Here is a 13,695-nt window from a genome sequence, read left to right as displayed (position 1 = left end):
TCAGATTAGGTACCCAACCTTAAGGAATCTGCATCCTAATTGGGGAGGTTGGAGTTACACATACTTTAAAAGAGAAACAAAAAGAATATGATAAGGACTTAGTGAAGCGAACTGGGCTTTGAAGAAAAAGGGTGGTATACAAAGGCAGAGTGGAAACAGATGACACCTCAGAGAGAAAGAGAGAACATGATGAGCAAGAAGGTGGAGACCAGAAATGAAAAGATGGGTTCAGAGGAAAGTAAGTAAACAGCAACACTCTAGTAAAAAGCTGATGGAGAGATATAATGGTAGAAATGACTAGAAAGGCAAGTTGAGAACAGATCACAGAAAGACTTGAATGTCAGTCAGTCTCACCAGCCATGGAGGGAATCTCAACTGCCGCATTCAGTCTAATTCTTTCCCGCCCACCCCCCCGCCCAGGCTAATAGGGTTCTTGAAACACTTATCATCATACTGAATCACAAATTTGCTGAAATGATGCCACATTCATTTATAAAACAGACTAAATTAAAAAGAAACCTTTAGAAATTACGAAGTTGCTTTTAAAAAACATAGCTAAAGAGTAACTTACAGATCTCCTAGTTTAACTCCATATTAATTTCTTATATTCTCTTAATAACCACATCCTTGAATAATGTTTTTTAAGCCTCTATTTGAACACTTTCAAGTCATGAGGAGTTCACCATCTTGTATGACCTGGGATGCCCTATACCACACCTTGTCTAATCAAGCCAATTCCTGGTACAGGACAAAAAGTAGAGAAAAGGAGTTATAAAATGTCAGTTTTGTACAACTCAATCCTATCAACTAAAATAATTAAAACAAAATCCCCCAATGCCACAATATAAGCTATTTTGTTGAAAAATAAACGTGGAAAACTATCTTCAGTATGATAGAGTAGACATTTGTTGTTTTTGTCTCTCAGTATCATCTTTTTCCCTATTCTGACTTTGCTTGGTGGGTAACATCTTCTACCCTATCAGCAAAGTGTTTCTGGTGAAGCAGATAACATCCCAGTTCCAGGAATGGAACATATGACTGTAAAATTGTGATTGCTCAGGATTTAGATAATGGCTGAAGCTAAGGTAATCAGCACTAATCCTATTAGTCCTATCATGGTTCAGAAAGAACAATAGTCTTCCGTGGGCTTGGAGCTCCTACAGTATTCTCCTAATAGTACGTTATACATCTCAACAGAATAAGAGGCTGAAATTGCTGCAACCATCTTAATACCACAAAAACAACCTATCTAAAAATACAGCCACCCTAGAAGAAAGAAGGCCTAGAAATAGAAATGGTGGTTCTGGGTCCTAATGACATTGTTGTAGTACCTACTTCAAACCACATCTCTGCCAGATTTACTTTTTCTTAAACTAGTTTGTTGTTTTTTTTCCTATTACTTTCATCCCAAAGAGTCCTGCCTAACACATATGGTAACTGCCAATAAATCCTATAACAAGAACAGTAGGTCAACCTCTCAGCACTTATCTACTATCATGCATTGCTGTGTAATTTGATTATATCAATAACCAACTATAAATACTAATTTTAAAAATGATCTGGCACATTTTAACATAGCATTTTACATTCAATATTGCCTTACACTGTCTTATTTTTTATAAAAATCAGTATTTTACCCTATAGAAAGCAGAAGAAAATGACTATAACTTTATAACACTATAAAGGCAAGAATAAGCAATTCAGAAATAAGAAGTTTTCATTATATCATATCACAGTTATTTTTAGAAGCAGAAAATAAACAACAACCAAAAAACCCTAATGAACTATCCAGAAGACAAGTAAAGACTCTTACTTGAAGCTGAAGAGTATGTCGAAGAATTGTTTCTTCTAAGGCATGGATCCACTTCTCTCGCTCATCAGCATCACGAGCTAGAATAAAAGATTATAAAAATTAAAACATTAATTCCTATTCTCTTACTTCATGTTTAAAAATAAAAATTTTAAACCTCAGTACTAATTTGAAAGGTTTTTAGTCATGCCATTTTCTTAACACATTCACTTTCCTATCCTTTCTAAACATGCAATTCTACTTGCAGCAATTTACAACAAAGGAAATAATTATGCTCAATAATACGCAAGCTACTTTCTCAATAAGAACAACCAGAAAACCTGGAATAATTATTTAAAAATATCTGGTTGAGGATCCCTGGGTGGCGCAGCGGTTTAGCGCCTGCCTTTGGCCCAGGGCGCAATCCTGGAGACCCGGGATCGAATCCCACGTCGGGCTCCCGGTGCATGGAGCCTGCTTCTCCCTCTGCCTGTGTCTCTGCCTCTCTCTCTCTCTCTCTCTCTGTGACTATCATAAATAAATAAAAAATTAAAAATAAATAAATAAATCTTTAAAAAAATATCTGGTTGAAAAAAATCTATAAATAAATAAAAATATCTGGTTGAAGACAATAGAAAACAACAAGGTAAAAAAGAATTAACAAGCCAAAATCTAGAAGACAAACTTCTACAAGATAAGCCTCATATTAAAGACACTTTTCTCATGAGGAATTATAAATTCCAGGAGAAGACATTCACTAAAGAAAACTTGAAAAAGTATCTCCATGCGTACATAGATAATGTCTGATAGAAGGTGGTAAGCAGGAAAGAATAGAGCAACAAAAATAATAAGCACACAAAACTTTAAGAAACCTAGGAATAAACCTAGCCAAAGAGGTGAAAAACCAGTATTCTGAAAACTACAAAACACAGATGAAAGAAACTGAAAAGGACACAAATAATGGAAAGACATTCCATGCTCATGGACTAGAAGAACAAATGTCGTTAAAATGTCTATAGTACCCAAACCAATTTACACATTTAATGTAATCCCTATCGAAGTACCATAAACAGGGTGCCTAGGTGGTTCAGTTGGTTGAGTTTCTTCTACCTTCAGCTCAAGTCATGATCCCACAGTCCTGGGATGGAACCCCACATTGGGGGAGTGGGGGATTTCCCTGCTCAGCAGGGAGCCTGCTTCTCCCTCTCCTCCTTGCTTTGCTATCTTGGTCTCTATCTCTGTGTCTGTCTCTCAAATAAATAAATAAAATCCTTTTTAAAAAATACAAGCATTTTTCAGAGTTAAAACAAACCATTCTAAAATGTGTATGGAACCATGAGAGACCCGAAATAGCCAAAGCAACCTTGAAAAAAGCAAAGCAAAGCTGGCATCACAATTCCAGCCTTCTCGTTATATTACAAAGCTGTGGTCATCAAAATAATATGGTACTGCCACAAAAATAGACACACAGATCAATGGAACAGAAAACTCAGAAATGAACCCACAACCATATGGTCAATTAATCTTTGACAAAGCAGTAAAGAATACTCAATTGAAAAATATAGTCTCTTTAACAAATAGTGTTGGGAAAACTGGACAGGAACATACAAAAGAATGAAGTTGGACCACTTTGTTACACCATACACAAAAATAAATTCAAAATGGATGAAAGCCTAAATGTAAGAAAGGAAACCATCAAAATCCTAGAGGAAAACACAGGCAATAACCTCTTTCTGACTAGAAATGTCTCCTGAGGCAAAGGAAACAAAAGGAAAAATTTAACTATTAAGACTTCATCAAAATAACTGCACAGTGAAGGAAACAATGAGCACAACTAAGAGGCAACCTATGGAATGGGAGAAGATATTTGCAAATGACATACCTGACCAAGGGCTAGTATCCAAAATATATAAACAAAGAATTTATACAACTCAATACCCAAAAACAATCCAACTAAAAAGTGAGAAGATGTGAATAGACATTTTTCCAAAGAAGACATACAGATGGCCAACAGACACATGAAAAGTTGCAATATCCCTCATCATCAGGGAAATAGCAATCAAAACCACAATGACATATCACTTCACATCTGTCAGAATGACTATAATCAACAAAACAAGAAACAACAGGTGTTGGTGAGGATATGGAGAGAGGGCTGCAAAGTAGTGCAGCCACTTTGGAAACACTATGTCGGTTGCTCAAAAAGTTAAAAATAGAACTACCCTAGGACCTAGCAGTTGCACTACCAGATACTACAAAAATACGGATTCAAAGCAATACATGCACCTCAATGTTTATAGCAGCATTATCTACAATAGCCAAACTATAGAAAAAGCCCCAAGTGTCTATCGATTGATGAATGGATAAAGAAGATGTGAGATACACACACACACAATGAAATATTACTCAGCCATAAAAAAGAATGAAATCTTGCCATTTGCAAGGACACGGATGGAGCTAGTATGTATTATGCTAAGCGAAATACATCAGTCAGAGAAAGACAAATACCATATGATTTCACTCACATGTTGCATGAAACAAAAAACATACAGAATAAAAGAGAGGGAAACCAAGATACAGACTCGTAACTACAGAGAACAAATTGATGGTTGCCAGAAGTCAGGTGGGTAGGGGGACAGGGGAAACAGGTGATGGGGATTAAGGAGTACAATTGTGATGAGCATCAGCTACTGAACGGAAGTGTTGAATACCTAAATTGTACACTTGAAAATACTATTATACTGTATGTTAACTAATTGGAATTTAATAAAAACTTGAAAAAATTATTTAAAAAATGATAAGCACATAGGCAAACTAAATGAATACTAACTACATAAAATAATATCTTGTGAGGTTGTAAAAAAATACATACAAAACTAAATATAAAACAACTGCAAATAGATTGGGAAAGAGAAAACAGAGTTAAAGAATTCTAAGGTTCTGTATTGTTTAGGAAGAAGATAAAACTACCAATTGACATCAGATTTTAGCAGCTACAGGATTTGTTATAATTTTTAGAGTGATGACTAAAAGGTTACATGTTTAACTTCCAACATAATAAATTTAAAAATTCAATAATGAAAAAAAAAATCCAAAACCTGACAAGAAAGAAAGAAGAAAGAAATAATATACAAGACAAAAAGAAAATATATGGTAAACTGATACATTTTTAACCCTAAAACACCAATTATTAAATTAAATGTAGATGAAGTATGTAAATATTCCAATTAAAGAAGGGAGGGACACCTGGTTGGCTCCATCAGTTAGGCACCCAACTCCTGATTTCAGCTCAGGTCATGATCTTGGGGTGGAAAGACTGAGCCCCACATGGAAGCTGTGTGTGTGGAGCCTGCTTGAGATTGCTCTCCTTTTCCCTTTGCCTCCTTCCCCCCTCCCTCAAATAAATAAAATAAATGAAGAAGAAAAGAAAGAAGAAAGAAAGAAAGAAAGAAAGAAAGAAAGAAAGAAAGAAAGAAAGAAAGAAAGAAAGAAAAGAAAAGAAAGAAAAGAAAAGAAAGAAAAGAAGAAAAAAAAGAAAGAAAGAAAGAAAGAAAAAGAAAGAAAGAAAGAAGGAGGAGGGAGGAGGAGGAAGAGGAGTTCAGAGATGACTGGGTGGCTCAGTTAGTTAGCATCAGACTTTTGGGTTTTGGCTCAGGTCATGACCTCATGGTATGGGATCAAATCCCACAACCAGCTCCACTCTTGTACAGTCTCATTGTCCCTATCCCCTCTCCCTCTGCTCCTTCCCCTCAACTTAGCATGTGCCTGCAACTCTCTCTCTCAATAAACAAAACCTTAAAAAAGGGGGGGGGGTTAAATAATATTTTATGATGCTTACAAGAGACGATTACTAAATAAAAGGTTACAGAAATATTAATAATAAGAGTATAAAAAAAAAGACCATTAAAAAAAGAAAAAGGGGGCAGCCCGGGTGGCTCAGTAGTTCAGCACCACCTTCAGCCCAGGGCCTGATCCTATGTCAGGCTCCCTGCATGGAGCCTGCTTCTCCCTCTGCCTGTGTCTCTGCCCCTCTCTCTCTCTGTCTCTCATGAATAAATAGATAAAATCTTAAAAAAAAAAAGAAAAAGAAAAAGAAAAAGATCATAGAAACACTAACTCCAAAAAAGCTGCTATTATTAAAATTACATAAAACAAGCTTTACCAGAAAATCAAGAGGCTCACTTTGCAAATAAAGAGGTTCAAGCCATCAAGAAAATATAAATTTCTATGTAGCTAATAATATGGATTCAAGAAATACATGTATGTGGCAAAAACTTATAGAATATAAGGAAAAATAGACAAAATACCACAATTACAGTGGCAGATTTTGATATATCTCATTCGTTAACCAATTAGATGAAGAAGAGAAAAAATGAGTAAGAATCTAGAAGATATGAACAATCCCTGATATAAACGTGGTCTAATGGGCATACATAGAACACTGTACAACAAATATGAAACAGAGGAGGGGCAAGATGGCGGAAGAGTAGGGTCCCCAAATCACCTGTCCCCACCAAATTACCTAGATAACCTTCAAATCATCCTGAAAATCTACGAATTCGGCCTGAGATTTAAAGAGAGAAGAGCTGGAATGCTACAGTGACAAGAGTTCAGGCTTCCATCAAGGTAACAAGACGGGGGGTGGGGGGGGGTGGGGGGGGGGTGGGATTAAAAAACAAAAGGCATCCAAGGGGGAGGGGCTCCCGCCCCAGGACAGGAAAGCTTCGTCCTGGAGAAGCAGGAGCTTCCCCCATCTTCCCGGGCGGAAAGGTGCTCGCAGGGAGTTAGAGCAGGACCCCAAGAGGGCGGGGATGCCCTCAGGCTCCCTGGGACACTAACAGACACCTGCCCCCCGGGGAGAGTGCGCTGAGCTCCCTGAAGGGCTGCAGCGCGCACGGCGGGACCCGGAGCAGCTCGGAGGGGCTCGGGCGGCGGCTCTGCTTGGAGGGGGCTGCGTGGCCCGGAAACAGCTCGCAGGCGGCTCAGGCAGAGGAAGAGGCTCTGCGCGGAGGGGGGCGGCGCGGCCCGGGAGCAGATCGGAGGCGGCTCGGGCAGAGGAAGAGGCTCCGTGCGGAGGGGGCTGCGTGGCTCAGAGAGCAGCTCCGAGGGGGTCGGGCGGCGGCTCCGCGGAGGGGGCTGCGTGGCCGGGAGCACGAATCCAACAGCGCAGGCCCGGGAGCACTAGGCGCCAGGACACAGCCCAGGATCCGGCCTCCTCCCGGGACAGGCAGAGGCCGGGAGGGCCCAGGACCGCAAGGACACTCCTGCCCCGAGCTGAGCAGATCAGCGGCCCCGCCCCGGAGCCTCCAGGCCCTGCGGACCGAGAGCTCCATAGTTACTGCGGGGGCTGAATCCAGGGCTCTAGAGCTGGCCGCGGCCACTGGGGTTGGTCCTCCAGGGGCCTCATGGGGTGAACAACCCCCACTAAGCCCTGCACCAGGCAGGGGGCAGAGCAGCTCCCCCAAGTGCTAACACCTGAAAATCAGCACAACAGGCCCCTCCCCCAGAAGACCAACTAGAGGACAAGTTCCAGGGGAAGTCAAGGGACTTAAAGTATACAGAATCAGAAGATACTCCCCCGTGTTTTTTTTTTTTTTTTCTTTTTGATTTGTTCGCTTCCCCCACCCCTTTTTTTTCTTTCATTTTCTTTCTCTTTTTCTTCTTCTTTTTTTTTCTTCCTTTTTTCTTTTATTCTTTTTCTCTTTCCTTTCCTTTCTCTCCTCTCTTTTTCTCCTTTTCCCAATACAACTTGTTTTGGGCCACTCTGCACTGAGCAAAATGACTAGAAGGAAAACCTCACCTCAAAAGAAAGAATCAGAAACAGTCCTCTCTCCCACAGAGTTACAAAATCTGGATTACAATTCAATGTCAGAAAGCCAATTCAGAAGCACTATTATACAGCTACTGGTGGCTCTAGAAAAAAGCATAAAGGACTCAAGAGACTTCATGACTGCAGAATTTAGATCCAATCAGGCAGAAATTAAAAATCAATTGAATGAGATGCAATCCAAACTAGAAGTCCTAACGACAAGGGTTAACGAGGTGGAAGAACGAGTGAGTGACATAGAAGACAAGTTGATGGCAAAGAGGGAAACTGAGGAAAAAAGAGACACAATTAAGAGATCATGAAGACAGATTAAGGGAAATAAACGACAGCCTGAGGAAGAAAAACCTACGTTTCATTGGGGTTCCCGAGGGCGCCGAAAGGGCCAGAGGGCCAGAATATGTATTTGAACAAATCCTAGCTGAAAACTTTCCTAATCTGGGAAGGGAAACAGGCATTCAGATTCAGGAAATAGAGAGATCCCCCCCCTAAAATCAATAAAAACCATTCAACACCTCGACATTTAATAGTGAAGCTTGCAAATTCCAAAGATAAGGAGAAGATCCTTCAAGCAGCAAGAGAAAAAAGTCCCTGACTTTTATGGGGAGGAGTATTAGGGTAACAGCAGACCTCTCCACAGAGACCTGGCAGGCCAGAAAGGGCTGGCAGGATATATTCAGGGTCCTAAATGAGAAGAACATGCAACCAAGAATACTTTATCCAGCAAGGCTCTCATTCAAAATGGAAGGAGAGATAAAGAGCTTCCAAGACGGGCAGGAACTGAAAGAATATGTGACCTCCAAACCAGCTCTGCAAGAAATTATAAGGGGGACTCTTTAAATTCCCCTTTAAGAAGAAGTTCAGTGTAACAATCCACAAAAACAAGGACTGAATAGATATCATGGTGACACTAAACTCCTATCTCTCAACAGTAACTCTGAACGTGAACCGGCTTAATGACCCCATCAAAAGGCGCAGGGTTTCAGATTGGATAAAAAAGCAGGACCCATCTATTTGCTGTCTACAAGAGACTCGTTTTAGACAGAAGGACACCTAGAGCCTGAAAATAAAAGACTGGAGAACCATTTACCATTCAAATGGTCCTCAAAAGAAAGCAGAGGTAGCCATCCTTATATCAGATCAACTAAAATTTACCCCGAAGACTGTAGTGAGAGATGAAGAGGGACACTATATCATACTTAAAGGATCTATCCAACAAGAGGACTTAACAATCCTCAATATATATGCCCCGAATGTGGGAGCTGCCAAATATATCAATCAATTAATAACCAAAGTGAAGAAATACTTAGATAATACACTTATACTTGGTGACTTCAATCTAGAGCTTTCTATACTCAATAGGTCTTCTAAGCACAACATCTCCAAAGAAACGAGAGCTGTAAATGATACACTGGACCAGATGGATTTCACAGGTATCTACAGAACTTTACATCCAAACTCAACTGAATACACATTCTTCTCAAGTGCACATGGAACTTTCTCCAGAATAGACCACATACTGGGTCACAAATCGGGTCTGAACCGATACCAAAACATTGGGATCGTCCCCTGCATATTCTCAGACCATAATACCTTGAAATTAGAACTAAACCACAACAAGAAGTTTGGAAGGACCTCAAACACGTGGAGGTTAAGGACCATCCTGCTAAAAGATGAAAGGGTCAACCAGGAAATTAAGGAAGAATTAAAAAGATTCATGGAAACTAATGAGAATGAAGATACAACCATTCAAAATCTTTGGGATGCAGCAAAAGCAGTCCTAAGGGGGAAATACACCGCAATACAAGCATCCATTCAAATACTGGAAAGAACTCAAATACAAAAGCTAACCTTACACATAAAGGAGCTAGAGAAAAAACAGCAAATAGATCCTACACCCAGCAGAAGAAGTTAGTAAAGATTCGAGCAGAACTCAACGAAATCGAGACCAGAAGAACTATGGAACAGATCAACAAAACCAGGAGTTGGTTCTTTGAAAGAATTAATAAGATAGATAAACCATTAGCCAGCCTTATTAAAAAGAAGAGAGAGAAGACTCAAAATAATAAAATCATGAATGAGAAAGGAGAGATCACTACCAACAACAAGGAAATACAAACGATTTTAAAAACATATAATGAACAGCTCTATGCCAATAAATTAGGCAATCTAGAAGAAACGGACGCATTCCTGGAAAGCCACAAACTACCAAAACTGGAACAGGAAGAAATAGAAAACCTGAACAGGCCAATAACTAGGGAGGAAATTGAAACAGTCATCAAAAACCCCCCAAGACACAAAAGTCCAGGGCCAGATGGCTTCCCAGGGGAATTCTATCAAACGTTTAAAGAAGAAACCATACCTATTCTACTAAAGCTGTTTGGAAAGATAGAAAAAGATGGAGTACTTCCAAATTCGTTCTATGAGGCCAGCATCACCTTAATTCCGAAACCAGACAAAGACCCCACCAAAAAGGAGAATTACAGACCAATATTCCTGATGAACATGGATGCAAAAATTCTCAACAAGATACTAGCCAATAGGATCAAACAGTACATTAAGAAGATTATTCACCATGACCAAGTAGGATTTATCCCCGGGACACAAGGCTGGTTCAACACTTGTAAAACAATCAATGTGATTCATCATATCAGCAAGTGAAAAACCAAGAACCATATGATCCTCTCATTAGATGCAGAGAAAGCATTTGACAAAATACAGCATCCATTCCTGATCAAAACTCTTCAGAGTGTAGGGATAGAGGGAACATTCCTCAACATCTTAAAAGCCATCTACGAAAAGCCCACAGCAAATATCATTCTCAATGGGGAAGCACTGGGAGCCTTTCCCCTAAGACCAGGAACAAGACAGGGATGTCCACTCTCACCACTGCTATTCAACATAGTACTGGAAGTCCTAGCCTCAGCAATCAGACAACAAAAAGACATTAGAGGCATTCAAATTGGCAAAGAAGAAGTCAAATTCTCCCTCTTCGCCTATGACATGATACTCTACATAGAAAACCCAAAAGCCTCCACCCCAAGATTGCTAGAACTCATACAGCAACTTGGTAGCATGGCAGGATACAAAATCAATGCCCAGAAATCAATGGCATTTCTATACACTAACAATGAGACTGAAGAAAGAGAAATTAAGGAGTCAATCCCATTTACAATTGTACCCAAAAGCATAAGCTACTTAGGAATAAACCTAACCAAATAGGTAAAGGATCTATACCCTAAAAACTATAGAACACTTCTGAAAGAAATTGAGGAAGACACAAGGACATGGAAAAATATTCCATGCTCATGGATTGGCAGAATTAATATTGTGAAAATGTCAATGTTACCCAGGGCAATTTACACGTTTAATGCAATCCCTATCAAAATACCATGGACTTTCTTCAGAGAATTAGAACAAATTATTTTAATATTTGTGTGGAATCAGAAAAGACCCCAAATAGCCAGGGGAATTTTAAAAAAGAAAACCGTTGCTGGGGGCATCACAATGCCAGATTTCAGGTTGGACTACAAAGCTGTGGTCATCAAGACAGTGTGGTACTGGCACAAAAAGAGACACATAGATCAATGGAACAGAATAGAGAACCCAGAAGTGGACCCTGAACTTTATGGTCAACTAATATTCGATAAAGGAGGAAAGACTATCCACTGGAAGAAAGACAGTATCTTCAATAGATGGTGCTGGGAAAATTGGACATCCACATGCAGAAGAATGAAACTAGACCACTGTCTTGCACCATACACAAAGATAAACTCAAAATGGATGAAAGATCTAAATGTAAGACAAGATTCCATCAAAATCCTAGAGGAGAACACAGGCAACACCCTTTTTGAACTCGGCCACAGTAACTTCTTGCAAGATACATCCACAAAGGCAGAAGAAACAAAAGCAAAAATGAACTATTGGGACTTCATCAAGATAAGAAGCTTTTGCAAGCAAAGGATACAGTCAACAAAACTAAAAGACAACCTACAGAATGGGAGAAGATATTTGCAAACGACATATCAGATAAAGGGCTAGTTTCCAAGATCTATAAAGAACTTATGAAACTCAACACCAAAGAAACAAACAATCCAATCATGAAATGGGCAAAAAAGAGAAATCTCACAGAGGAAGACACAGACATGGCCAACAAGCACATGAGAAAATGCTCTGTATCACTTGCCATCAGGGAAATACAAATCAAAACCACAATGAGATCCCACCTCACACCAGTGAGAATGGGGGAAATTAACAAGGCAGGAAACCACAAATGTTGGAGAGGATGCGGAGAAAAGGGAACCCTCTTACATTGTTGGTGGGAATGTGAACTGGTGCAGCCACTTTGGAAAATTGTGTGGAGGTTCCTCAAAGAGTTAAAAATAGACCTGCCCTACGGCCCAGCAATTGCACTGCTGGGGATTTACCCCAAAGATACAGATGCAATGAAACGCCACGACACCTGCACCCCAATGTTTATAGCAGCAATGGCCACAATAGCCAAACTGTGGAAGGAGCCTCGGTGTCCATCGAAAGATGAATGGATAAAGAAGATGTGGTTTATGTATACAATGGAATATTAGCCATTAGAAATGACAAACACCCACCATTTGCTTCAACGTGGATGGAACTGAAGGGTATTATGCTGAGTGAAATAATCGGAGAAGGACAAACATTATATGTTCTCATTCATTTGGGGAATATAAATAATAGTGAAAGGGAATATAAGGGAAGGGAGAAGAAATGTGTGGGAAATATCAGAAAGGGAGACAGACCATAAAGACTCCTAACTCTGGGAAACGAACTAGGGGTGGTGGAAGGGGAGGACGGTGGGGGATGGGGATGAATGGGTGACAGACACTGACAGGGGCACTTGACAGGATGAGCACTGGGTGTCATTCTGTATGTTGGTAAATTGAACACCAATAAAAAATAAATTTATTAAAAAAACTTTTAAAAACAAATTAAAAAAACAAATATGAAAGAGAGATGTTTTTCAAGCACACACAGAACATTTCTAAAAACTGACCATATAATGAACCCTAAAATAATTCTCAACAATTTTTAAAGGGTTGAAATCATACAAAACATACTTATAGTGAAATATAAGCTAAAAAACAATTATAGAAGTGTAAATTAGAAAAAATTCAGGGGTGCCTGGGTGACTAGGTCAGTCAAGTGTCTACCTTCAGCTCAGGTCAGGATCCCAAGGTACTGAGATCGAGCCCCACATCAGGCTCCCTGCTCAGTGGGGAGCCTACTTCTCCCTCTCCCTCTGCTGCTCCCCTTGCTTGTGCTCTCACTTGCTCTGTCAAATAAATAAAATCTTTTAAAAATATAGTCTGATGTTTGGGGCAATAAAAATACTACTAGATAATCCACTGGTCAAAGAAAAATATCTCACCAGACATTAGAAAATGTTTAGGGACACTTGGATGTCTTAGTCAGTTAAATCTCTGCCCAGGGTCCTGGGATCAAGGCTCACATGGGGCTCCCTGCTCAGTGGGAAGCGTGTTTCTCCCTCTTCCTCTTCCCTTCCCTCCACACCCTCTACACCGCTTGTGCTTCTCTGTGTCACTCTCTCTCTCAAGTAAACAAAATAAAATTTAAAAAAATTAGAATATGGTTAGAACTGCATAAATGAAAACATGACATATTAAAACTTGCTAGACACAGTTTAAAACAGTGAATAAAGGGAAATTTCTAGCCTTAAATCCATGTATAGAGAAGCTAAAAGACTGAAAACAACAGGAAATTAAATTCAAAGTAGAAAGGAAATGATAAAGAACATAAAATAATCAAATAGAGTAGCAAACATAAAACAGATCAATAAAGTTTAAAGTTGGTTACCTGAAATAATGAAATTGATAAACTGCCTACCTATTGTTGGTATGTAGGTAGGTAGACTAAGGAAGTGCTTGAAAAAAAAATGGGGTCATGTCAAAAGGGAAACAGGAGTCAACCTGAAGGAGCTCCATTGGACAAGGCCTAAAGAATTAGAGCTACAGAATGATAGTACTGGCCTATAACCCACAGAATAAAATAAATATCCAAGAATCCAGTACTGATATAAGTAATTAAA

At 39.5% G+C, this 13,695-nt stretch overlaps 1 protein-coding gene across 4 annotated transcripts in view; it reads right to left on the bottom strand.

Annotated features, from left to right (window-relative positions):
- The window catches only part of OSBPL9 (oxysterol binding protein like 9), a 170,250-nt gene that overhangs the window by 66,442 nt on the left and 90,113 nt on the right, over positions 1-13,695 (bottom strand). For all 4 annotated transcript variants that reach the window (XM_041739145.1, XM_041739146.1, XM_041739147.1 and 1 more), the window contains exon 4: positions 1,814-1,890. In XM_041739145.1, the coding sequence (XP_041595079.1) occupies positions 1,814-1,890 (77 nt within the window). The remainder of the gene's footprint in view (positions 1-1,813; positions 1,891-13,695) is intronic.

This window comes from Vulpes lagopus, chromosome 23, assembly GCF_018345385.1.
Source record: "Vulpes lagopus strain Blue_001 chromosome 23, ASM1834538v1, whole genome shotgun sequence".
NCBI lineage: Eukaryota > Metazoa > Chordata > Mammalia > Carnivora > Canidae > Vulpes > Vulpes lagopus.
Note: the sequence above shows the minus strand (reverse complement) of the source record. Positions and strands in the feature narration are given on the sequence as shown.